The following is a 27655-nucleotide window of genomic DNA, read 5'->3' as shown; positions in this document are numbered from 1 at the left end:
TGTTTTCAGTAGTGTGTGTGTGAGGTGTTCAGTAGTGAATGTGAGAGGATTTCAGTAGTGTGTGTGCAAGGCCAGATGTTTTCAGTAGTGTGTGTGTGAGGTGTTCAGTAGTGAATGTGAGAGTATTTCAGTAGTGTGTGTGCAAGGCCAGATGTTTTCAGTAGTGTGTGTGCGAGGTGAGTTTGAATTTTGGCCTACACGGCCCTTCATATTTACCTCTGATTGGTTGGCCACCCCTGCCCTATTGGATCACTGCCTATACCAGAGATAATTGTGCTAAGATGCAAGTCAACAGAATAGCTTCCCTTTGCTATCTCCAGGTACCACAAGAGTATTTGTAACTGTGGATACCCTGTAAAAGATTCCCGTTAAAGGAGGAGGCAAGAAGGTGAAAAAGGAGTAATACAAAACTTACTTTTAATATATAGAAGTGCAATTGAGATGTCAAAAGTAAATCTAAATACAATATCCTTGAAGATTTGGTGAGGCTTTGATTCATGTTGGATGAATGAGGTGCTGCAATTATTTCTAGCAGTAAATATAATTTATTTATACGTTTAAAACTGCTATTTCCCATATTATAGGGCAGGAGAACATATAACGCAAACAACCAAAACAAAAAGGTAATTTGATATTTTTTATACATCCAAAAATATATTTACAGATTTCACATTCAGCTCTCTGTATATAATGTGTCTTATGTCTTGTGTTTAATAATCTGTCTCATGGTCGAAATAAGAGGTAATATGATTGTGTTGATGACATGGTTTATTTTTAAAATACAGTTTCACATTTTAACTGCAAAGTGAATGTTCAAAGCTTCATGCAGAACAATTTGCAGCTGATAAATAAAGTATAAAAAAAACATGTTAACATTTAGTAGCAAGATCAATGTCAGTCCTTTCAGTGTCAGCGCCCCTGTTCTTGTAATTCAGCTTGTTGAAATCCTCCATAATCTCTACCATTGTCTTTCCTTTGGTCTCTGGGACAAAATATAACAGGAACGCTGCACTGCAAATGCTGTAAGCAACGAAAATCAGGAAGCAGAACTGTCCTAGTGCATCCTGTTGGATACACAAAAAACATAGTCAAAATAGAGATATAATATATATTAATTATTTGAAATAACAAATGATACATAGTAGGTTTCTCACCACAATGTAGCCGAACAACATCGCCACGAGGAACATGCTAATCCAGTTGACAGTCCCACTGATCACATAAGCAGAAGGACGCCATGCTTGTAGGAAGAGGTCAGCAGGAAGAGCCATAGACACTCCAGCTTAAATAAGATAAAAGAAACATTTATAAAAACAATATTTAAAAGCTTTTTCTCAGGAGGAGAACTGGTAACAGGAAACTTACATGGTCCAAGTCCATAAATGCAGATGACACAGAATATCAGGCCGATGTTCACATAGGGGATCCAGGGATTCAGATCCTGTAGGAAAAGAGAAAGAAATATACATTTGATGTTCTACAAAACATTTAATTTGGAGAAATGTGCACTGTTATAGTGCTTGTACCTTGATGGACAGCATGACAGTGAGTACACACATGGTGATACCCATCAGTAGATAGCCGTAGCCCATCAGCTTCTTTCTGCCTGCACGGTCTATCAAGAAGGACTGAGACACAACAGAAAGTCAATAAAGTATTGTATTTCTACAGTTATCTTAATATAATACATTCTAACTTATAAAGTTTTTCAAGTGATGTACACATGTGGAACCTCAACATATAGAAAGAAAAGGCCCAAAATAATGCACAGAATATTTTTCCTCCAGTAGAAAAGAATATTTATTTTTTTCCATTATCCTCTTGTCAGATCATGTGTACACTACATTATAGGAAACGTTCATAACCTAAAAACGTTTTTCGCGTGTCCATATTAAAACCTGGATTATTTTAACATCCTTCATGTGTCAGTGTATTTTCATGAGTCAGTTTCATTCTCCTTTGAAGAGATACTCACACACAGTGTCACTGTGAAGAGCTCTGTGGCTCCAAGGCCAATGGCCAAGTAATGCATCTGGTTCTCAGGCACTCCAGACTCACGGAAGATGTCAAAGGCGTAAAAATACAGCTGGAGGAGAGAAAGAAATATGAGAGGCCATTAACCGGATCAAGCTGTGTGTGAAAAAGAGATGCCAATGTATTTGTTAGGGGGAAAGCTGAGCTGAACATACAGCGTTGATGCCGCAGAACTGAACCCCGGCACAGGGGATGATGAGAGTCAGAAGCTGCCATCTCACACAGCGAGAGCAGAGGACATCCTTCACAGTCTTCGCCTTCTCTCCCTGAGTGCTCTCTCTCTCTTTCTTCATGTCGTCCAGCTCCAGTTTTAAGTCGTCCTCCTGCCACAGCCACTGCAAAGCTTTCACATAAACACACATCACGCATCATGCTAGAGTTTTAATACTGTGACTAAAACTACTAAACCTGTCTGTGCTTGACATGTTGGACAGTTCACCCAAAGAAAGAACAAATGTTCACACATCTGCCCTGGGTTGCTACTTATTAATGTAGATAGAACTAGTGCAAGTGGCTAGTTGTAGTAGTTGGGATATCTGCTATAGTAATAATGGGAATAAGAAGCACTTGTTTGTGGTGGTCAAAGTGCAAAAACAGTTAATTTGAAAAACACAACAGCAATATCTCTTTCCAGGAATCATGACCCAAGATAATTAACAGACCTTGTTTTGAGCTGTTTCATGTAGGAAGAGTTTGCAAATATTATTAGCAACATTCATTCATGCCACGATTTTTTTTTGCTACCATGGTTTCAACTCTATTACAGCGTTCAACAACACATCCTTGAATGCAACAGGATGTGTTTGTGGCTGTTTTTTTATTTATTTGGATGAGGCAATGGATGAAAGCTCAGTTCACTGTGTCTAAACTTTAAAGGGTATCAGTAAACTTTAGAATCCAGAATGGACACAGAGTCCACTCACCTTTTATGCTGCCTTCAGTGTCTCCTTTGTCAATGTAAAGGTATCTGGGTGACTCAGGGAAGAAAAGCAGCGTCACAAGCTGCAGGATGGCAGGAATACCACTGACAGCTAAGAGGTATGGCCACATGTCTTCTGTTCCCATTATCTCCCTAAACAGTGAATAACAAAGGAAATCTGTTAAGTAGCAGGAAAAAGGAAATACTGTAGATATTCGAATTGGCCCTTACGTTACAGAAATTAAGATAGCTTACTACATCACTTTTGCTGTTCTAATGCTGACTAATTATTAAAACAAAGTTGAAAAGTTATTGCGCTTTAGTCCGTTAATGAACAACTCATGGCATTTGACTGCGTAGGCAAATTTTTTATATAGGTATTCATTTTCTTTCTTTCTTGAAAATATGTTTTTCTCATAAATATTAGAGTACCATAAATCAGTTCTTACTTGATGCCAATTATTTGACCAATGACCTTTCCAAATCCAATGAATATTGAGCCTGTGAGAGTCATGAAACCCCTGAGTTTCTTTGGAGAACTCTCTCCGAGGTACATGAGGTGCACACTCAAGCCAAGACCTGTGGGGAGAGACAAGGAGAAAATAGCTATAAAACAATCTGACCAAAAATGCCAACTATACTTTTGATTCAATTAAAAGAGTAGGTCAAATAAATGAAAACTCTTGTAATAATTGTTCCCATTATGCCTGACACTCTTTCTCATAATCAGAACATACCAACATTATATCCGTAGAGGAATCTGCCCAGCAAGATCATCTCAAAAGACTTGGCCATTCGACTGAAGAGCATGAGAATGGCAGCCACAATCGCCACTACATTGTTGAACAAGAGAGCTTTTTTCCTGCAAAAACAAAAGAAACAATAAAGATTGGTAACTTATGTCACTGCTGACATAAGTTACCTTATGTGTGGCCAAATCTGGTCTGGTTAGCATATTCATGTAGCTTTTGCACAGAGCAAACTACATTTTCAACTTTTGTAGCTGAAGAAGTGTGATTCTGGGCAATTGTATCGTGTATAAATAGATTCAGTGGAAGAACAATCCAGAACTTTTATTAAGACTGCCACTCAGTCACTTTAAGATGCAATTTATTTTTTGATTGTATGTTGTACTGTGTATGGTGAGTGTTGTTTTATCAAAATGTGTCAGTACCAAACACACATTTCTGAATCTAATTGTCTTATTAAACATGAACCTGAATGTTGGCCAACTCTTTCTTTTGGCTCTCTGAGTCAGAGAGGTTTTAAAACCAGACATTTTAGCAAACATTCTGACGATCTATCTCACCCAACAGATGTCTTTCAGATAATATAATTGTATAAAAGTGTGTATCTCTATACCTGCCGTAAGTGACGGGAATGCTGCCGCTGTGAACGGCCCCGGCCACGGCCCCAAGACTCAACACGGCCACGATGAAGGACCAGATGAGCTGGTTGGAGGAGTCATCCACTGGAGCTCCGTACCTCCACAACCAGGTGTGGTTCACAAAACTCTGAACATGCTGCAGAAAGGTCAGAAAGGTCAGGGGACATGTTAAGGTGGTCTACTGATCAACCCTGTTTAAAAAAAAAATGCAATTTACAGTAAAAATAAGATTAAAAATACCATCATTTTTCTAATACAATTGCAACACTGAGTTAACGTTTCCGTAACCACAACAACAACAAAAAAACGAATATAAATCTTACCACTGCTGGAGAAGCGATGACAGAAACTTGAATCCCATACTGAAACGATCCCCCAATTCCCAACACCATCGACAGCAGATAAAGTCTCCAGTACTGAAGCTAAAACGGTAAATGGAAAATCATATATACAAATTAACCTCCTCTGTTTTTCAACTCGACAACTATAACTGTATTGATTTATCAAGACATATAAATGATGTATGAAATATAATGAGTAGGTATAGATTAAAATACTCAAACTTTATTCAACATGTTACGGTCACTTTCACCTTGACCAACTAGTGTCTTATGTGATATGTAAATGAACACTAAGAGAGATAAAATGTACTCTTTCATGATTTGTTTACTGTTGATAATTCAAGTAAATGTGTGCTTACTAGGTAAAATATTAGGACTTTTACTATTATGTTGCCGTGTTATTACTTTTACTTTATTAAATAATCTGAATGCTTCCTTCACCACTGCATGTAAGTGCACATTATTGCTATATACATTATTGTAATGAATGATATATAATTTAAAAAACAAATTAAATTGCATGTATTTAGTAATACTGTGGATTACAGGCAAAAATAATCTTAATTCACAAACAGCGCTGAAATCTAAGAAAATGCACCTACCTTTCCTGATGCATCTTCCATCTTTAGTGCTGGCTCCCTGGATGTTGGCTACAGGACAGAGCATGAGAGGACCAGGTTATATACAGTATGGAAGTCAAGTTACACATAAACTCTGGTTGTCCATTCAGGATGTTAGATCAACATTGTCTTGTTCATGACGTGTGCGATAGGGATGAGCAGACGCTGAACTAGATCCTCCTGGCATGTCTGTGATTGTTATAAGAAATATTTTCTCGAAAGTTTAGGCTTTAGTGGGAGGGGATTTTGTTGGAGGACAGAAGTCCAAGTCTGGGCCAGATTATAGGTGTGGGTCTATATAACAAATCCTGACCTCTGCACCAAGATGAATTCCTTAAACTCAGTTAAGCAGCAATTGATGTCATCACACACATTTCTTTGACGTCCTTATCTCTGACTTATAACAACAACTTAATTTCTCTTCTAAATGCATGCTAGAACACAATTATCTCCTTAAAATAAGAAATAATCCTCTTGTTAAAGAAGGCCCTATTGTGCTATTGGGGGTTTTCCCTTTACTGGTGAGTGTGCGAAAAAGCACACGTCCGTTCGTCCGGGACGTGTTATTTACAATATCGGACAAGTAGGCTACATATTTCCATTGACTTGTCCGATGGACAAGTGACGTTTTTCGCCCATATTTATTAACAAATTATTGATAAATTCAGCTTACAAAAGGCAGAACTCATTCGCAAATTGTCCGTGTCCCCGCGGACCGCAGCTCTCTCTCTCTCTATTTTCCGGATCAGCTGATCTGTGTCCTCGCACTGTCCTCACAACCCCGGACCCCCAGACTCGGAGGAGCACAGGGATGTCAGTATTGTTTATTTATTGTTTTAAATTGAAGTTGTCTGAAGTCCTTACCACCAGCTGCTCTTGCAGTAATAAGTAGTGTACCTTTCTTACTGTCCAAATGTGCACAATGTAGAGACTGCTTTTTCGTCTTTTGTTTTCTTAGTTATATTCTCTGTATTTTATATGTTTGTGTTATGTGTAACATTGCTGCCTTCTTGGCCAGGTCAGCATTGTAAATGAAATTGTATCTCAATGCTTTTTTATCTGGTTAAATAAAGGTTAAATAAATACAATAAATTATGAAGCAGGGTATAGAAAGTACATTATTGAAATTAAAATACTATTTAGGCCTATTTACTTTTACAAACAGTGAGCAGCTGGGCAGACTGTATGGTTGGACTCTGTCTCACAGGCAGGATGCAGTGTAACATCAGAGGAGACTGGGCCAGTTGTACATTCACCACTTAGAACTAACTAAACAATGCAGAGATTATTTTTATATAATTGTATTCAATAACCGTAACAACATTTTACGGTTGAAGTGATTTGTAAATAGGAATAGGCTACAGATTTGACTTAATGTTTTCATATATATATTTTTCTCCCAGTGAAATTGGCATGGGACTTATTTGTACCCTCTACAAGAACTGGAATCAAGAACTGAAAAGCATAACCGGAATCGAAAAGTATAACCGGAATCGTTAAAATCCAAAGATACCCAACTAGTGTTGTCACGATACCAACATTTTGGTTTCGATACCAATACCAAGTCAAGAATTGCGATTCCGATTCTTTTCTAAAAAAAGGGAAACAGTCTTAAATGTAATTATTGTGCTTTATTTCACACCAGAACCATAACCATAGCACAAACTTTTAAACAATGAGAACAATAAACTAAATAAATGACAATAATTCGTATTAAATAAAATTAAGCATCATCTCAAACAACTTTTTTGTTTTATAAAATATAATTTTGTTCATATTTTATTAACATGTACAGTAATATAAATAATTATTGACAAAATGTATATTGCAGATGTTAGCCGCATTGGAAAGTTAGCTAAACAGATAGCCATATTAGACAGTTATCATTGCCATTAATTGCCTCGTCAAACTACGAAAACGTTCGTTTGTCACAAAATAAATTACTCTTGTTTGACTTAGATTTGAGGGCATGGGCTTGATCATGATGTAATTATGTTATCTATCACATTCGCTAACCTGTCTGTCTTTAAATTCTTTAAACAGCTCTGGATGCCGGTCGGCGAGGTGCTTAGCCAAGTCTGATGTGTTGGCTCCCTTGGTTTGCAGGGATCTAAAACATTTCTCACAGACAGGCCTGGTGGTGTCCGTAGGCGTGCCCTCACTGTCAGAGATATAGCTAAAATACTTCCAAATTTCGCTTCTGGCGTCTTTTTTGTCAACAAGCCGAGGCGCAGCGGAAGTTGCACTCCCACTTGCAGCCATGCTTCTCGTTTTCTCACATGCTCTGGCAGCTAGAGCGTGGCCGCGTGCACGAGAGAGGGGAGGGACTTAGAGCGTGCTTGAGAGGGGCGGGACTGCAGGCACGGCTGCAGTGCACGCAGGGAGTGGAAGCAGAGCGCTGAACACACACGGCTCTTATTAAAACGGCGCTTTCTCACCGGAGTACTTTTCCCCGTCATTCTTAAAGTACCGATACTAATGAAACGGAGGAATCGTACCGTTTTTAACGGCAGGGTATCGCGGTACCTTTCAAGTATCGGTACACCGTGCAACACTATACCCAACCATGGATCTATAATAAGAACCCAACCCTATGTGTGATGCTGTAAAATCGTACCGCTCACTTACGTTAGCGGTGTCGTAAAACCGTGGGAAAATGTAAAATACGATGGCGAAGAAGAAGATTCCAGTGGCCCCAATGTTTCACTTGTCCAGATTGGACAAGTGAAAAATTCATTCGGACAAGTACTCTCTAAAAACTTGTTCTTACACTGTGTGTTATGTAGGCTTTTGTGCATGTAAAAGACACTTGTTGATAAAAGCATTGAAAAACTGTAAAAGCCATGTTAAAGGTCCCATGTCATGGCCATTTCTACTGATCATAATTCCATTGTTGAGGTCTACTAGAATAGATTTAAATCGTGCAATGTTCCAAAATGACATTGGTTTCTCATACAGCATCTCTGTATAGTATGTGTATTCACTCTCTGTCCTACACCGCTTGTTGGAGCTCCTGCCCCCCTTCCTATAAGCCCACTGTGCTCTGATTGGTCAGCTCTCCCACTCTGTTCCGATGAGTACACCACCGTTACAGCGGAACATCAGTGATTATGTGTTATAATGGCATTAGCAACCAGAAAATGACACCAGTAATGACAAACAGATGAGAATGCTGCGTGGGGTCTGGGTGCCGTGGCGGGTCGTTGCGCGGCTCGCTGCTGTGAGGAGCGGACAGTGTGAGCTGGATTACTGGTGTCGTTTCCTGGTTGCTGCGTGGGGTCTGCGAGACAGCGAGACATCGTGAAACTCAGCCTGAACTCAGCCTGAGCGACATGGACGTGGGAATGGGGGGTGTTGAGGGGGCTGCAGCACCCCCATCTGCGAGGCTCCACCCGCACCCCCAAACGCGGCACACCTACAGTGTAAGCGCGCCACATTTTCGCCGTTGCGAGGCTCCACTAGCACCACCCCCCCCAGCGCGTCACAGTTTCGCCGCTGAGAGAGTGTGTGCGTGTGAGGAGCTCCACGGATTGGTCCATTTGGACCAATTGGTCCATTGGGTCGTCGTTACGTCACTTGCGTTCTGGGGCAGCATAGACAGGTATTTTCTGTGTTCGAGTTTTACTCGCTACAGGGTGTACTTTGAGGGTTTGTGACTCTGCAGACCGTTTACATGCATAAAAAGCTACATAACACACAAGTTGACGGGTAATAACCGGAAAAGCATGACACGGGACCTTTAATACAAGACTTTAATTGGCTCAGGGTTAGATCATGAAAACAAAAATGTCGACATTCAACATAACTATTGCACATATTTCAGTCATGTAAATACAGTAGATATCAGTACAAACTAAATGCATGAACGCTTTACATTATTACATTGTTTTTTTGAATGAGGTATACTGATGCATTCAGTTTATAATACAAATGTTGAACTTAGCTCTTTATTCTTATTTTAAGAGATTTATTTTGTTCTAGATTTATGTGCTGCTTTATTTAGCTAGAAGGCCTGATGTGCAACTCAGTCTGACCTTTGACCCATGAAAAGAGAAAAAAAGGTCTGCCATGGTTGTTTATAACTCTAAATATATTGGTGTTTATTAGTTTAAAAACAAGAAACAACTAAAGAAAAGGCTTTATTTGTTAACTAAAAACAAGTGTTTTGTCTTCAGAAGGAGCAGATGACTTATATTCTGTGGATATACAGTGATTTTAATTACAATAAACAATAAAGAAATCAAAGAGCAGCACAGGATACTAGGATAGACACTATCTAGTCTTATTGATTTAGATGTAATAGATAGATGGTGTCTATCCTAGTTTTCAAGTACTGCTTTGTATGCAGTGTCTTCATGTTCAGTGGTTTTTGAGTAGCTTTTTTAACGTCATCAATGAGTGAACAATGTGAAGATATCATAGGAATAGAACATACATTCAAGATAAAGGAGTAATAATTGCTCCAAGTTGTTTGTGGGGATGTGATAGTTCAGACATTCATGGGTTCTCCCAGCTCAAGCAGCTCGAGTCTCACAGTGGGCCATTTGTGTTTGATTTTCAGCAGTCAGTCTACAAGGCCGTTGAGAGACACACTTCACCCAACTGATACTGAGTCGTAGTTTGCGACAAACACTTTTCGTCCTGGCCTTTGAAGTTGAGCTTGTGAAATTCACTTGTGATGGCTGACAGAGACTTCCCCTTTGTCTCAGGCAGGAAGAGGCCGACAAACAGCGCAGACAGCAGGCAGACGGCTCCGAAAGGCACAAAGCAGAACTCGCTCAACTCACTCTGTAAAAGAAAGTAGCAGAGAGCCATCAGACTGATGTGAAGATATATCAATGACTACTGAAATGTCTGATGGTGTGCTACAATTTGAAACAAGTTTGCCTGTTCTTTTGTTGTTTATGTATTCAATTACAAAACATTATATTATTGGGAATGTTTGAACTAAAAGCTTAACTTCAAATTCCATAAAGCCTCAGTTTTAGACTATGAACTCTGGGTGGCGCTATAAGATGCCTTTTGTTATTTATAAGAAGTTAATCATTGGGCATTTTACACTGCTTGTAGTCTTAAGTCACTTAATCATTAGATAAATCAACCCCCCCCCCCCCCCCCATCTCAAGAAAGGCGATTGAAGAGGTTATGTTTCATTTAATTCTATAATAAATAGATTAACCATAAACCCTTTTTTTCTTTAAGCATGTTTGCTTGTTATTTTATATGGAAGTTATAATTACATTTGGTCTGACAATGACAATATTACAAAATGATATTAAAAAAAACAATGAAGCATTCAATTTAAAGGAAACAACCAATAAATAATTCACCAAAAAAGGACTAGACTGAAAGTACAGCATACAATATCTTAATAATCTTTCACTACTAGGTGTTATGTGTTTACCACCTTCTTTGCTCATTTTCATTTAATCATTTTTTTATTTGTTAATTGACCTACACACTCATCGTCTATCACATTCCAGCAGTAAACTCCTTTGACAGATATTGTTTATGTAAATATAGTAGAGTTGGAGATGGGAAACAAACAAGGAGCATGTTTAAAATAATGCTTTAATTTTCTCTTTTGATAATGTTGCACTCTACTTTTTAATTTCCTCAACGTGTGCATATGCATTTATTGTCTTTACATGTGATGTGGATGTGAAGTGACAGACTGACCATTATAAAGGGAAAGATCATCCCCATGATGAAGAGGTTGAGCCACATCATGGAGCCCGCGATCATGTAGGCGGCCGGCCGAGCCGTCTGATCGAAGAGCTCCGTCGGCAGAATGCCAGTCACTCCAGCTAAGGAAAAACAAAAACATATAGAACAGAGCTTCATACCACCTATATATTATTAACAGTATAAATATAATCTGTCTTTTATAGCCTGACCCGTACTGGTTTTTGATAACACATAATAGTGATAAGTTGCTTCATTACAGTAGAACTCGAAATTGTCATTAAAGAAAACATTTGTATTCAAAACATAATATGGACATTTCTTATATAGTATTAGTAGTTAATTTATTTATCTGGAAGGCTGTGATTATTTTAATTTCATGAATGCATCTTGATGTGAAATTGTATTTATTTATTTGTTTATTCCACACATGGCAGTTATTTTAAAACAAAACATGTACAACTTTACAAAACATGTACACTTATACTGGTTTATTTTTATAGCGCATGATGGAAAGGAGCTGGGAGAAGAACATCTTATTTTACCTATCCCTTCTTACAACAAAATAACAACAAAAAGAAAATGAAATAACAATTAAAAAGTCAAATAAAAGCAATATTCTTTCAGTCGCTTACAAATACTGAAACATAAAACCTGAAGACAATCAAAAGTCAATTTCATACTTTCTAATTGTGTTTGTATGTTTTAGATTTTACCATAGTATATAAAAAAAGGCTTCAAACAGACCTGGTCCCATGCCAAAGCTGAGGATGTATGTGAATATGCAGGCCATGCTCAGGTACGGCATCCAGGATGTATAGTGCTGTTTGCATGTGTACAGAAAAGAGAAAAATAAACAGTGAGACTCTCAGAAAAAGAAACCAGATCCCTTTCAAATTTCATAAATTAATGATAGACTTGTGATGCTCAGTTCACTGCCGAAACCTCATATAATAATCACAACTATGAATTAGCATTGGACTAGTATAACATATAGGTTATGTGGGTAGGTTAAGTGATGTTAAATACCTCAAATGACAGAGCAATTGTGAAGACCACAGCCCAGATGGTCATGAAGATGTAACCTCCCATCAGCATGAACCTCCGACCTTTACGCTCAATCAGCAGGTTCTGAAAAACATCAAAGAATGGACATCACTCTGCCATTCACATACAAAATAAATCATATTTAAGATTTTAAAACACTAAAAAACACTTATTCAGCAACCAATGAACTTTTGGAAGAACATACATAACATTCATCTGTTTGCAACTCATATATCAATATTCCAATTACTGTATATAGACTATTCTGCACTGTTTCTATTATATTATATTTGATTTACTTGAACTATTTCATCTGTGTTATTGTGTTGCACTGTTGGAGGAGCCTGTGACCAGAGATTTTCATCGTCATAAATACACTCAAGCTATGTACGAATGACAATAAAAGCCTTCAATCTTGAAAAAAATAATCATACTTTAATAAATATATAATACTAACGCATGGCAAACATTGTCTGCATATTAGAATACATATTTGTTTCTTGCTTGTGTAATTTATGAAAGTATGGTAACTTTTGCAGGAAAAACATAGAAGATGCTTGTCAGTTTTTATGTGATGATTTATATGATGAATTGGAAATGGGGGACCCTGATGTAAACCCTGATGTAAACAAGACGAAAGTCTTTCTCTGGTCTGCATCCCCTTAACAATTGTATGTTTTGAGCTGTACTGTACTGTACCCAATATACAAGCTGTTAATAAACTTTTCAATCAATCAATCAATGTAATTCCGGTACAAATCATTATTCACTAGACACTGCTTTTATTTATTGAACGAGTATTTATATATATTAGACCAGTGGTTCTCAACCTGTGGTACCACTGGTGGTACGCCAGCTCCCGCTAGTGGTACGCGGGGGAATATAAAATATAAAAAATATCTATCTTTTAAAAAAAAAAAGTATTTAACCTTTATTTAACCAGATGAAAACATTGAGACAAAATCTCATTTACAATGCTGACCTGGCCAAGAAGGCAGCAACTTTACACGTTCTTACCATATACCATATTTACCATACTTGTTTGATTTACAACTTTTTTTAAGCACAGTTAGTATATGTTTATAAAACGGACAAGCCAAACCAAGCAATCTGATGTTTCTTAGCCGTGATATAATGAGCGTATATCCAGGGAATAGTTGTTGTTACTTTTCACAAATCAGTATCCCTCCGCGTCTGAGAACCGTTACAACTGTTACATTACGTCCGTCACGAAACTAACTAACTAACTAACTAACTAACAAAGCTTAAGATGGAAATATTTAAGGTTAACTTCGACCTCCGGGGTGGCCTTACTATGGAGTGGATTGAGAAGTGCCTATCTCCAGAAAAAAAAGCACCTAAACGACGACATTCGCTATCTGTTATTGTTGTTGCATAGCAACCACCTCGCACTATGTTCTGTGCAGAAGGCAACGGAGGGACGATTTTATTTTATTCCCGGGCTGATTTTTAGTCCCAGTCAGCCACTGAACGTAGCTATTATGTAAGGTAGTTGTAAATCAAACAAGTGCAGTACATGCTATGTTATAAAGCCGTGGAGGGCGGGAGTTTATAAACCAAAGAGTAACCGCCCTTACGGGACGCTGTAATAAGTAAAGCGAACGCACCCGCAAGGACACCTGGCCTCCTATTGGTTGAGGGATTTTGACAGGATTGTTGCACAAAAGTTTCGAGCGCGCACAGAATAAATCTGAGAGCAGAACAAATCTGTAATCAGCAATATATCTGAGTGCAAGCGTACAGTTTGAGCAGAAGCAGAGCACATCTAAGTGCAAGCAGGCACTATTTGAGTGCGAGGACAGGGTTTGAGGGAAATAAATCAATAAAGTATGCTCACAAATTTAAATACCACGCTCTTGAATAAAGATAGGGAATAACCCCCATACCCATACAGCTGCGGGAGATGCAGTTTACGCCTCCCCCTCCGCAGGCGTAACGTATTTACGTATTTTGAAACTGACACTTGATTCGATTGGCTCTAACGATTCAAAAAAGGTGTCAATCACCCAAATCGACCAATGGGTTTCAGAGATAGGATCTTGCGTAAGTATAAATAAAGGCAATATAGCGCACACGCACACGCCCACTCTTTTTACGCAGCATAGCGTAGCATAGCATAGCATGTCATAGCATAGCATAGCATGTCATAGCATGTCCCGCGGCTACAGGAGAGCAGAGAACGGCAGATCGATCAGCGAAACAGCAGGATTTGTTTTCTTTGTCTTCATTGTAACAATGGCAGCCAGAAAGAATACTTTTTTGTCCGTCAAGGAGGCATTGGACATCGTATTTCAGGACTCTCCGTCGGAAGATAGTGATCTCGTCACGCATAAAGGGTAATGACTCTGATGTCTATAAGCTTCTGCAGTGAGGTTCATGGCTGGTGAGGCACTGGCACTGACTCTTCAGGTTTACAAATATTATATTTTGACCTAAATCAAAATATAATATTATTTTGCTTCAATTAATTTTAAACAGACAGTTCAACAGAAGGATACCCAAAAAATGTAATTTTATCATTTAAATATTGAATTGTTCTCTCTTAGTAAGATCCCATTTTCAATAAAATTGCAGTCTTACCTTGACTTGTAGTTTCAAAAGTATATCATAAATCTAATCTAATCAATAGATTTATGATTCGAAAATTATAAAAGTAGGGTAGACATGTGGATATTATCCGGCTGAACAAAACGTGCATTTATCTAACAGGTTTGTTTCCCACAGATCTTATTTGGAGCTATTTTCTAAAATCCTATGGAGAAATCTCATTGCTTTTTTGTCGAGGGAAGCCATGCGCAGCTTACTTCCGGGTTTTAGGACGCGTCACTGCAGCTCTCCTCTTCACACACCATACTTTTCGCGGCACACGTACTTACAGCCAATCAGCTCTGAATTATGTGAGATGACGTATGGTGGGGATGGCAGCTCTATGCCCCTATGGTCATTATTTTTTTGCCACACACATTAAATAGGAAAATATTCTGAGCATGCGCAGTGTAGTTTTTACAGTCACCATTGACTTAGACCAGGGGTGCCCAACCTTTTTTGAACCGAGAGCTACTTTTAAAGTTGCCAGTCTGCCGAGATCTACCAGTCCAAATAGAGAGGCGTAGCCATTACTGACAGCCTACTACCAGGTAAATACACACTTCTACCTGTATAAAACTGACCTTTGTACGATGAATACTTCATAAAATACTGCAGATCCTTTATCTTACCTCTTTCTAATCTACACACATACAAGTATTTAACTGAAGTTACACAACAGTGTTGTTGATACAGAGTTGGAGTTTATTCACACGTCACATACTACAGTGGGTAATGTTTTCAAGAAACATTGAACAGTGCTGCCACATATGACACAGGGAAAAAAGAAAAGACTCGAACCCTTTCTTTGCCATTATATAAAAATAGTGTTGCTACAAAAGTATAAATGAGGCTTACTAATAAGACAACTCAGATCTGAAGCTACACAGGAATCTGCTGCCAAAGTGCAATAAAAAAGACAAAATTAATAGAATCAAACCCTTTTTTGTTGCATTTTAGTAGAGTATAAAAAGAAACGCCTTTTAAAATAGGATGCAAGCAACACTAGTTTCTTAACCTGAATTGATAATAGACTATAATCAATGTAAACAGAACAGATCTTAATGTTTGCATTCTTATACCATGTTGTACAATAATTATAATGAATAAGTTCAAACAAACTCAAACTTACAGCTGATTAATAACGGTATCTAACTTGAGTTTTTATTATATCAAAAGCCTGTTGAAATGCTACTGTTATTTTTACTGTCCCCCAAAAGCGCATCGGCAGCCTCCAGGAAAGCTTCTTTCACAACTTCGCCGTCTTTGAAAGACTTCATGTGTTTCGCAAGAACGTGACTGACACGATAAGATGCTCTGGGAGCAGCCTTGCTCTTGTTGTTGGGCCTGGTGGAAATGGACTGCTGTGCATTTAGCTGTCCTTTCAGGCCCCTCCCCTTTTGGGAGCGTAGGGCAGAATTAGATGGGAATTCCGTCTCGTAGCGTTTGTGCACTGTTTTGAAATGCCGCTCCTAAATTACCTTTCTTCGATAAAGCCACGCTCGCATTGCAGATGAGACAGATGGACTTTGAATTGGAATAGATACAAAAATAATCATCCTCCCACTCGGAGTGAAAATTATATATTTTGGGCTTTTTTGCTTCTGCCGTAATTGCGGTCTTGTGTGTGTGCGGACTGTCACTCCTGTTGACACGGACAACGTCAGCGAAATAGTGCCAACTGCCCACCAGCCACGCCCCGACACATGGGGTCACGCCGGCCAATCACAAAGCTTTGATGCGTTCAAGTGCATTATTCTGGCACAGGAAGATTATGTTACAGGACATTAACGATAAAACAGAATGTTGTTGTTCTATTTTTAGAGACATCTCGCGATCGACTGGGAATCTCCCCGCGATCGACCGGTCGATCGCGATCGACTGGTTGGGCACCCCTGACTTAGACGGTAAGAGGGAGGGGCAGGATCGGGTTTTGTCCCACATGGCTCTAAACAGCTCAATAGGCACACACTGTAGACACTAATTAGAAGAACACAGACTAAAACAGCAATGTACAGACGAATCAGATGATTAAACATGCTTTTTTTGGTAATCATTATTTTGAATACTTTCTGATGACACTAGGTGGGGCTGTGCCACACCTGCCCCTAATGCAGGGTCGGCTCTAGAACAAATCAAATGGGGGGGCAATCATTTACCAAGGGGGGGCACATACTGCCGTCAACAACCAACACACAAACACCAACGCAACTTCAATTAAAAAAAACATGCTGTAAAGTGTATTGTCTTTCACACACATTGCAGGGTGTAGTGCTATTTTATAGCGCACCTATGACCTGTGCATACATGCACGGTTGTGGCACGACCACCAAAACAGAAACATATGGACATAGGCCACCATATGAAAAGTGTTTAGTATTTAGTATCCTATCCATGTGAACATGTTTTAGGTGGGGAGTAGACCTAACCTCCTCTAGGAGGGTCCGGGGGCATGCTCCCCCGGGAAGATTATTTTTAAAATATTGAAGTTAAATGCATCAATCTGGTGCACTTTGAGAGCAACATGAAGATCTATGGATACATCTCTCAACATCCATATGAAACAGAACTGTACACAGATTTACTTTTTCTTTATGGATATTTTACTAATCACTCCCCTTTCAACTGTATTCTTGTGTTACTGTCCTATAGTATTTCATACCCGTTTTTCATTTATTCTCTTATTCTTTAATGACTATAATGATCATATAAAGGTAGCCTATTCCTCGCAAATACTTGTTTACATAAATGGTCACCAAACCGTTTGAGACCCACTGAGATAACTTACACTAAAGTGAACTATCTAAACACTGAGAGTCCTTACCTCACTGAGCTGACGTTATAAGATCCTCTCAGTCTGACAGGAGAGGACTCTCCTCCACCTTGGTGTAGAAACAGCTCTTTATATCCGTTAGCATAGCTAGCTAACCAGATGCTAACAACAATATTCCACGTTACCGCTCGCGCACTGACAAAATGCGCTCGTGCCACACACAGAGAGCCGAGCTTGAATGAAACACAGAGACCCATGTACTTGTACTGTACTGTATATCATATTATTTTCGATGGCTTTACTGTATAATCAGTGTAACAGATGGACAGATCGCCACTGGGCTTTCATCTAAACACACAGCCACGTAATGATAACAAAACAAAAGTCGGGGTCATTGGTCAAGCAACACACCAATCAGAGAGCAGCAGTGAGCACACCTCAGGCTGTGTTTCATATAAAGAATAAATAAAGAATACAAATGTGTATTCTTTATTTCTGATGTATTTCACACAAAAAACTTTTGGTGGAAACGTTTTAACTTATATGATTAAAAAAAAAAAAAACGGCAAAGTGGCAATAAGGCTTGCCCACCCTGCGTTGGGGGGGCACAGTGACTCATTTGGGGGGGCATGGCCCGCGAATGACCCCCCATGACGCCGACCCTGCCCTAATGACCAGTCGCCACTGGAACCTCGGTCACCGGAAAGGTATGTAATCTCTCTGTTTGTATCTATTACTTATTTATTTGGTGTAAGAGTATTCATCTATAGTAATTTCACACACGTGACAATAACACGACGGCATCCATCTTGTGATATAATGTTCTTTCCTATGGTTCTTTCACACACTCGACAACAAACAAAGAAGATGGATGCCGTTTCTTGTTCTTGTTGTTGAAATAAACAAGATATACATGTTGAATTTAACACGGTATTACATTTCATTTAGCTGACGCTTTTATCCAAAGCGACTTACAATTATTACTTATATTATATATATATATATATATATATATATACATGTGTGTATATATATAATGTATGATATAATGTTATTTCACACACTCAAAATTGGTGTTCTGCTGTTGTAGAGAAATTATTTCTGATTTGAGTTACATTTTTGAAAGTACAAGCCAGAGAATTAATCTATTTGTTTTTTCCACATTTGTTTTCACAGTGAGGAAGGCGGTGAGGATATGGCTTCTGGATGCCCGAGTATTATGGGGAAGATGCCACCAAGGTCAGGAGGTACTGCAGGAGGTGCTCTGATGCTGGCAACAGAAGGGTGAAGACACCTGTGTACTGCAGGAAGTGTCAGGTCCCTCTGTGCTTCACTACCAAAAATAACTGTTACAGGGCATGGCATGACTTACTGGAGTAATACTGTAACATTCAGGGTTTGTATAAAGTTTTTTTTTTTTTACCCAAAAAATGCTTGTTGTATAGTGTGTTGCTAATTTTTTTTAATAAATCTGCTCAGTCAAATGTTTCCTAATTTTTATTGTGCAAGTAACATGCATCTCATGCAAAGAGGGAACTTTCCACACACTCCACACACACACACACACACACACACACACACACACACACACTTATTTATTATATATATATATATATATATATATATATATATATATAGCACTTTGGCTCGACCACAAAAAGTTTATAAATGTGCTATATAAATAAAATGTTTTTTTATTTTTTTTTATGGAATGAATACCTATAGTGATTAAATGTTATACAATAATTTTTACAGTCTGGTACCTGAAAAAGGTTAAATGGCACTGATGGAACCAAATGTGCCCAAAGCTTAGTCCGCTTTGACTTTTTTTGCTAAATCTCTCTAAAAGGTCAATTCTCACTTGTTTTGCCTCAATCTTGATACAGGGTACTTATTATATGTTATACTTTGGATTCCTAAAGCGTTTAGGCTACTAACCCATCATTCAAGGGTGGTTTTCACTATAAGTAATGGGTTTTATTTGGGCGGAGACAAGAATTTACACTTTTTGACTATGTTCCATCTGGATTTACTCTGACACCGAAACATCTTTATTGATTCTGACACTTCTACATCCAACTCACAGATGTGACCTTGCTTTGATAAAAGAAATTATTCATATAACCCTTTTTAGAAGTTAAGTTATAGTCCTTTGTTTTGGGCATGTCATTTTCGAGCCTGAAACCTGAAAAACAGGCTTGGGGCTTAAGAGGTTGGGCCCGGACCATGGCCCGGACGCGTCTATCGTTTTTCCAACCCAGTACACCGCGCAAAATAAATCAATCTGATTGGCTGTTCAGCTTAGCGAATCAGTGCATGAGAAGCAAAACGGAAGTGACGGACCCAAACAAACGATTAAGAAGGCAAATCTGAGATTTCATTTCACTCCAGCTCTCGACACAGGTTCGGGAAAGCCCCATGAGCTTCTCACTGTAGAGTGAAAATGGAACGCACCCGCTATTTGTTGTTTGTTTATAGTTTATATCACGCATTCTGTTCTTCTTCTCTCTGTGTATCACGCTACCGCCGCCTGCTGGTAAGGAGAGTTATTGCCACTCACGCATGCGCAGTGCGTACGTGCTACTTGGCCGTCGGCTGAAGTCTTTGTGGTTTGTTCCAGTGAGGCGACACAACAATCGGGTCCGTCGGGACGTGTTCTTTGGTGTCAGTTTGGTGTGTCTGGGCCTTTAGGCTCATCTGCTCCTGGAGGCTTTCATTATTATTGTGGAACTGAATTCCCAAGAAGACATTTTCTGTTACAATGTAGGTTGTAGCAGGAGGCCTACATTCAAACTTTGGTATAGGAAATGACATGTATGTACAGTTGTCATTTGTTGTGTGAGAACAAGTTATTATTTTGTTCTTTATCGTGTGTGTGTGTGTGTGTGTGTGTGTGTGTGTGTGTGTGTGTGTGTGTGTGTGTGTGTGTGTGTGTGTGTGTGTGTGTGTGTGTGTGTGTGTGTGTGCTGTAGCTGTGGCTGACAATAAATAATGTTATGAATACATTTGCCTCCGAGTCCTGCATGATCTGTGCATAGACTGTATTTTAACATTGGTCATATGGTGGTACTTGGAGAGCCAACTATTTTCTCAGGTGGTACTTGGTGTAAAAAGGTTAAGAACCACTGTATTAGAGATTAGACAATATGCTTTCTTGCATAGAGTTGGATTAAAAGATTGACTCAAGTCTCAGCAGTAAATATGTAGCTTGAGCATCCGGCTAAAATGACAAACAGTGACACTGTCTAAGGGTAACACATTTGGCTTTTTGACACATTACTGTAATAAATTATTTATGTTTTGTACTAATAAACTAAATCTACAAAGTATTTGAAACTGTCAGAACAATTTAGTGGAGTACAAGAACATGTAAAAAGCCCTTTAATAAAAATAAATTCTCCATGGTCTATTTAAATATATACACTACTTTTTTTCTATTCTCTACTTAGTTTAAAATCCTAACATTTTTTAATTCCTTGGTACTGTAGCTAATCTAAGAATTACTACTAAAAAAGCCAAACATATGTGTAAGTGTGGTCAACTGTTAAATAATATGTAACGGCTGTTGTTTTCACAGTACGCTACATGGGGCTGTTCTTAGTCCTTAGTCAGCATTAAAGCTTTAAGAGTAAACAAAAGTCTCTGGTTGCCTTTGGCGACTTATATAACCTGTTCTTGTTACTGATACTTACACACAATATACATGCTGTGAATTCACATGTACCAGTGCCAATAGTGATATATTGGATTTTATCAGCAGATACTCCAGCCTCTTTAAAAACATATGATGCATAGAAGTAAATCTGAAAGAGAAAGAACATGAGAAAATGTAAGAGTGCTGCAGAGCTTCACTACAACTGCTTCAACTGTTACAGTAATAAGCGGATTAAGCCAGCATTTTGTAAAATTACTAACTATGTTAATACCCTGCCTGCTCCATAGAACTGTTAAGCATTTGGTTAAAAGCTTTAAAACAAAGCAGTACTTGCTCAGCATTTTCTGATGAGAACAGACTTGTAGCTGCTCTGTAGGGTTAGACATTTCATCGATACTTAGTGAAAATGACAGACAAGACAAAGCCTTATAGTCAAAACAATAATTGGTCTTCCCACATTATTCAATGCACATTAAAGCTTCATCATCAACATACATTATTAATACAACCTGCGGGAACACAAAGAGACACACACACAAGTCATCTCAAATTTCTAATCAACCTTCAACAGAGAACATCTGATACCTACTAACTGCAGCTTGGTATCGATTACACAGATCCTTGTGTGTTGTATGTTAATATTTTCTGCACACACCCACCCTCGCGTTCAGAGACACACAACTTTTGTCCTTCTTACCGAGTCGTTCCCACAGAGCTGCATGGCACTGCTGATGACCATGACAGTGATGAGCTGCCAGCGCACTGAGCGATCAGTAAGCAGCTCCCAGGGTCCACGGGGCCTCATGCCTTTAGTCGCAGCTTGTTCCTGCAGGATCTCGTCGAGCTCGCTGCTCTGGACCTCGCAGCCTCGCAGCCGTCTCAAAGCTAACCAGGAAGAAAAAAATAAATAAAATTAAACGACCTGAAAATGCTTTCTTCTGGTATTCTCTGGCTCTGGCTTTATTCTATGGCTCTGAAATATTATCCTATGTGTCTCTTATAAAGATATTTCATATTGTTTATTGTGCTGGGTTCACAGCAGTGGCGGAACAGCACTAAAAGGTCTCCTATTATACTATCTTTAGGCCTATATAGGTCTCAGATATATACAAATATTTAAAAAACATGTCTATGAAGTGTTTTGCTCAAAATACCAAACAGATCACCCATTCTAGCCATGCCTCATATCCCTCTATTTCAGCCCTGTTACTAAAGTGCTGATTCTGGGTCAGTAGATTTAAAAGAAAAAAGAAGAGAGTAGAGCTCATGCAGGAGAATTCTACAGCAAGGATTATTCCTGAAATAGTATGAAGCTCAAATGCTTTTTCTCTCGCAGGTTTACCACAAGGTGAGTACCTTTTTATATCCAGTTTTTTTACACATACTCTCTCCAGTACAGCATTAGCTCTGAGTGTTAGCGATGCTTGCTAATGTAATCACAGACCATATAACTTCCAAAACACGTTGCGCATTGTTTCTGATACAGCAACGTTTCTGATAGGGCTGTGGGCGTAAAGCCAGCTCACATTTCCGATATTACGTCATATTGGCAGGAAATCTGGATCAGCTCCGTTGCACCCCCATTTTTAGAGATGGGTAAGGAGGAAAAGAGAGGGTTGTATTTTCAGACACTTTGTGAGTCTCCTGACACACCAAGGACATATATTTATGTGTAAAAGACATCAAAAAGTGCATTTTGCATGATAGGGGACCTTTAACTGAAGGTACTAGTGCGGTTTCAGTTTGGGATGTGCTAAGCTACTGTCTCTTGGGTTTCACAAATACTATTCAACTATGTTGTTCAGGGAGCCTTTTCTTAGAAAGCTATCCCAAATGACATAGCACCGCACCCACCGTTAATACAAGCCTCTTTGTCCCCCCTGTCAATGAGTAGGTATCTGGGACTCTCAGGGAACCAGGGCAGGGTAAGGAGCTGGATGACGCCAGGAATGGCATTACTGGCAAGAAGATACTGCCAATATGGCTCGCTGCCCAGAATCTCTCTGTAAATAAATAATCCCAAGTGTTACTGTGGATATCTTTGACATTTTTGAATAAAGGAAGAGCCTGTTTTGAGAAGAAATTGGACAATGTGCATACCTGATACCAACCACCTGTCCTAATACGACACCAAATGCTGTGAAAACAGCTGATGACAAAGAGACAGCCCCTCTTAAGTGCTTTGGTGCACTTTCTCCAAAATACATGGGTTGCACATTCATGCTGACCCCTGCAAAACAAACGGGGGCTTTTTTAGTTAATCTAAAGTTATTTAGAGTTAATTTAATGAAAACATATACACATTTACTGGCACTGACACACACAAATGACATACCAGCATTTATTCCTACCAAGACACGTGCGATAATGATCATCTCAAAAGACTTGGCAGCTCTGCTTGTCACAGCTAGGAGTGCTCCAGTCATGAGGAAAATGTTGTTCAGCAACAGACATTTCTTCCTTGAGAAGGGGAACAAGGACAAAATTAATAGACCACCACTGTTGGTGGTCAACCAATTTCAGTCTTAGAAACACACAATCGTTAACTTTCTGTTTGGTCACAGGGATAAGTAGAGTTGTATTATGGAAATCATTAAAATAATTCTAAAACCATGTCCTTTTAATATTTTCTGTGCAGTGAACGCCTCATACAGATGTTTCCCATGTGCCTTAGAGTTCCTTTATTGTAGAAAAACGTAATTGACACTGTGTTACCTGTTTTGTTTATTCATTACAATGACCATGGGCCATGTAGTTTATGTAGAGGGTCAATCCTTCTGCTATAAGATCTCATGAGAGCATCAAATGTGTCTTCATCCACATTCCAAAATAGTGCCCTACTCCTGTTTGAAAAGCATTTGCTAAAAACTACAGAGTGCATCTAATGTAGGAAATGATTTAGCCTTTTTAAAAATTAAAGTTCATATGTATGTACATATATGTACAGGTGATAGATTAAAGTAAGTCAATGATCTCTTTATTCATTGATACAGCCAGACAATAAAATACAGCAGCTTAATGCGTCATCTTATTTTACCTCCCGAAGCGTATGGTCAAAGGTCCTGCGATGAGGGCCCCTGCAAAGCCCCCCAACGAGAAGATGGAGACAATGATTGTCCAGACCAGAGTCACCTGGTAGTCCTCCAGCTGCATGTCCCAGCGCTCCAGGAATGTCTCATTGACAAAGGCTTGAATAAACTGGGAGAAATAACATCACAATCAGCCATACAAGTATTTTTCAGTTCGCAAAACCAAGGCAAGTTAGCAAAGCAGTGGTTATTGCTGACACTTATTACCTCAGTTTATCTGTTTATCCAAAGTTTATCGCTCAAATGTATCTTAAACAAGATCCTACTTCCAGAATAAGTTTCTACCCAACAATAAATGTTGATGTGAGAATGACTTATCAAAGACACAATGAGCCCAATGTTTGTTACTTATCTGCATAGATCTACAGGGAGAGCTCACAACACAGACATAAGTAAGTATACATTTACCACAGTGTTAATGTAAACACTGGGAGACTTATTAACACTTTCTAAACCCTCCAGCACCTCATTAGCTTTGCATTGAAGTCAATATTAATATACCTACATGGCTAAATCACACACACACACACACACACACACACACACACACACACACACACACACACACACACACACACACACACACACACACACACACACACACACACACACACACACACACACACACACACACACACACACACACACACACACACACACACACACACACACACACACACACACACACACACACACACACAGAGCAATTTTGCAGTTAGACTAAATAACTTACAACTGCTGGAGTATTCATTATAGCGAGGTTGTAGCCATATTGAAGAGTTCCTCCACTGGCTGCAGAAGCAACCATTAGCACCAATGTCAGAGAACTGCTCTGTTCATACAAACAGATAAATATATTAGATTACACACATGTATTAATACTTAGCTAATACTTATAACGTAGCTCACAAAGGGACATATACAAAGATACAAATTATGTAAACGATAATACAAAAAGACAGAATGTTTTTTATTTTATAAATGTAGTCACATTTTGTTGTTATTTTGCAGGATCACCAGAGGTGCAAGAATTAAGCTACCCTAATATTTTACTTAAGTAAAAGTAGCAGTAGCCTACTGATGTGTAAAAGTAGTCAGTAACATAATATTATTGGATTATAGTGATAAATGTGTCCATCAATTTAGTTAAGCATTTCAACTACTGTACTGTATACTGCGGGGTAGTTTAGCCTATAATAGTAGCCTACGTTATTAGCTGGTACTCTTACTAACCCTAAACCACCAAAGTAACTGAAGCTGTCAGATGGATGTAGTGGAGTACAAAGTACAACATTTGCCATTGAGATGTAGTGGAGTAGCAGTATGAAGTAGCATAAAATGAAAATATTAAGTATGTAATCAAAATTACAGGACTTGAGAAAATATAGTTAATTTCCACCACTGAGAGTGATAGTTGTTTCAAATAGCACAGCAACTGGTAAGATTTACTCAACCGCCAAGTTATTCCGTTTTTTCTGCAGGAAAGTCCAGCATAAAGACCTCTCAGTCAACAAATCCTAGAAGAAGGGGAATGAACTCTAATTTAAAATCCGCATCGGAAATATATAATGTGCTTATTTACCTTCTGTGCACCAGCTGGCGACATGTTTGACGAAGTGAAAACGTTTTTTAAAAAAGTAATTTGATGTCAGAGTCAAAGTCAAATACAAAACCACACAGCTCAGCCCACCTCCGATACAGTTCAACACAATCTCGTGCACTCGCGTAGAGCGTGCGTATGGCGAACTCTGATGATTGGCTGCAGAAATCAACCAGTTGACACATATTAGGTGACCAGGGGCGGCGGGTGCTGTAGGCTAGGGAAGGCTAAGCCTTCCCAAATAGTTGTGTAACTGAATCCTGGTAAAATAAAAAAATAATGTGTTTGACATTAGCGCTGCTATGCAGCCACCTGTGCCCTGTACCACGAAGCCAGTTCAACAGACCCTGGATATGCTTGAGTTATCTTAACTAACCCTAACAAACGAGATCTCGCTAAACTGTCCTACGGCGCTGGTTATCAACTCGGTAAATCAAGCCAGGGTTTCTCTCTCCAGCTGAGAACGCGTTCACATGAAAGGGGCGGGGTTAGCTACATTTGACCAATCACAAACAGGGACAAGTGTACTGACGGCGCAGCGTCATACTTCATTAATGAAAAGTAAACTAATATTAGACAAATATGAACTTTAAACATCCATGATGACTTAAACATATAATCCAGGATACAAGCCACATAGGAGCCACATTCTCCTGCAAGGAGAATACAGAACAACTCGTTAAAAAATAAACTACCGAGTGTTTGAAAGCGTACAACAGTTTTATGATACTGCCCCATCTAAAACACGAGGGGATCTGACTTTATTACATTTGAGTTGAGTGTTTCGTCAACTTAATGTGTTGCTTAAAATAATACGTCTGCATACAGTAGCCTATATGTGACAATGTAACTAAGTGTTGCACGGCCAGATACGGCTCGAGAAGCTGACTCAGATAAGGAAATATTGTGATATCGATGTGAGATCGATGATCTGATTGATGATGTGATGTCAGTGTGATATGAATGATAAGTGTGACATGTCGGCGTCTTCTCTGCATACGGCAGTTTAAACTGCATTTCCTTTTTCCTGTAATATGACTTGATAGATTTAAACTCCGCACACTGAGCTCTGATCGGTCAGCAGGCGGTGCTTTCACTAAGTTGATCTCTTTTATATAGACGCCGGAGGCGGGCAGCGTAAGATGAAAAAAAAAGTTATTTAGCCTTCCCAAACCTGAGCCTCACGCGCCGCCTATGTAGGTGACCAGGTGGTTAGCATACTGCATCTTCTTATACACTCAGGATCCCACATTGATTGACTTCGGTGGGAACAGTGTGACAATAATGAATCTCACTGACGTCTTCAGGTGATGTTACTCAGTTAGTCAGTTCTACTATCCAGGAGCAGGGAGGTGCATGCTGACACGTGGGGTTTCATTTCATAAATATATCGATGCATAAAGTATGTAAATACATAAATCGCTAGCACACATTACGCGTTACAGGCAGGTTTTAATGCACTATTTCACCCCTCAATTAATGTATATTTCATGAAAAAAACTGTTATGCAATTTCAGACTTTAATACAAAAACAATTGATTTCACAACTATTCAATTTAAAATACTATGTTTTACAATTTAGCACAAGTTTTACTTTTTTATAATAAGAAATATCAATAAAGAATACACTTATTGCACTATATAATTAAGAGTCACAATAGATATTACATGCCCTATTGACCCCTCAGCAACCACTAGATGCCCCAAGTGTTTTATATTTCTTTAAGGAATAGGCACAGTTAAAAAGTAAACATCTTAAATCGAGATTTGGACACAGGACCACAACATTAGATAGTGATGCAGGACTTTCCTTTATTAATATGTACTTAAGGCAAACATATTTTAACTTATTCAATGACATGCAGTGATCCTGGATATTCTCACGTGCACCTCTGTGA

The 27655-nt window shown here is 38.8% G+C and overlaps 3 protein-coding genes across 5 annotated transcripts in view; 1 reads left to right on the top strand and 2 right to left on the bottom strand.

The window, feature by feature from the left end:
• Positions 1-12710, top strand: part of patz1 (POZ/BTB and AT hook containing zinc finger 1) — a 31146-nt gene extending 18436 nt beyond the window's left edge. Inside the window, exons 7-9 of one of the 3 annotated variants that reach the window (XR_004569284.1) lie at positions 585-623; positions 2167-4450; positions 10011-12710. The gene's annotated coding sequence lies outside the window, so the exon portion shown is untranslated. Of the gene's footprint in view, positions 1-584; positions 1917-2166; positions 4451-9862 lie in introns of those variants that run through there. The other 2 variants (XR_004569285.1, XR_004569283.1) reach the window with 2 other exon arrangements.
• On the bottom strand, positions 751-7403 carry LOC117548040 (solute carrier family 2, facilitated glucose transporter member 11-like). The gene is made up of 13 exons (XM_034218973.1): positions 7318-7403; positions 5284-5331; positions 4664-4762; positions 4316-4476; positions 3691-3815; positions 3403-3532; positions 2958-3106; positions 2190-2377; positions 1976-2086; positions 1527-1628; positions 1366-1441; positions 1155-1282; positions 751-1064 (listed from the first exon to the last, which is right to left on the bottom strand). Exons 2-13 carry the CDS (start codon positions 5302-5304, stop codon positions 870-872), a joined length of 1485 nt encoding a protein of 494 aa, XP_034074864.1. The 5' UTR covers positions 5305-5331; positions 7318-7403; the 3' UTR covers positions 751-869.
• Positions 9040-25873, bottom strand: slc2a11a (solute carrier family 2 member 11a). The gene is made up of 12 exons (XM_034218972.1): positions 25740-25873; positions 24891-24989; positions 24106-24266; positions 23404-23528; positions 23169-23298; positions 22923-23071; positions 21766-21953; positions 21106-21216; positions 12016-12117; positions 11734-11809; positions 10981-11108; positions 9040-10089 (listed from the first exon to the last, which is right to left on the bottom strand). Exons 1-12 carry the CDS (start codon positions 25761-25763, stop codon positions 9871-9873), a joined length of 1512 nt encoding a protein of 503 aa, XP_034074863.1. The 5' UTR covers positions 25764-25873; the 3' UTR covers positions 9040-9870.
• Positions 25874-27655: the final 1782 nt, after the last annotated feature.

The sequence above is a fragment of the Gymnodraco acuticeps genome, unplaced genomic scaffold, assembly GCF_902827175.1.
Source record: "Gymnodraco acuticeps unplaced genomic scaffold, fGymAcu1.1, whole genome shotgun sequence".
Lineage (NCBI taxonomy): Eukaryota > Metazoa > Chordata > Actinopteri > Perciformes > Bathydraconidae > Gymnodraco > Gymnodraco acuticeps.
The sequence above is the reverse complement of the archived record's forward strand: the minus strand, read 5'-3'. Positions and strand labels throughout refer to the sequence as shown.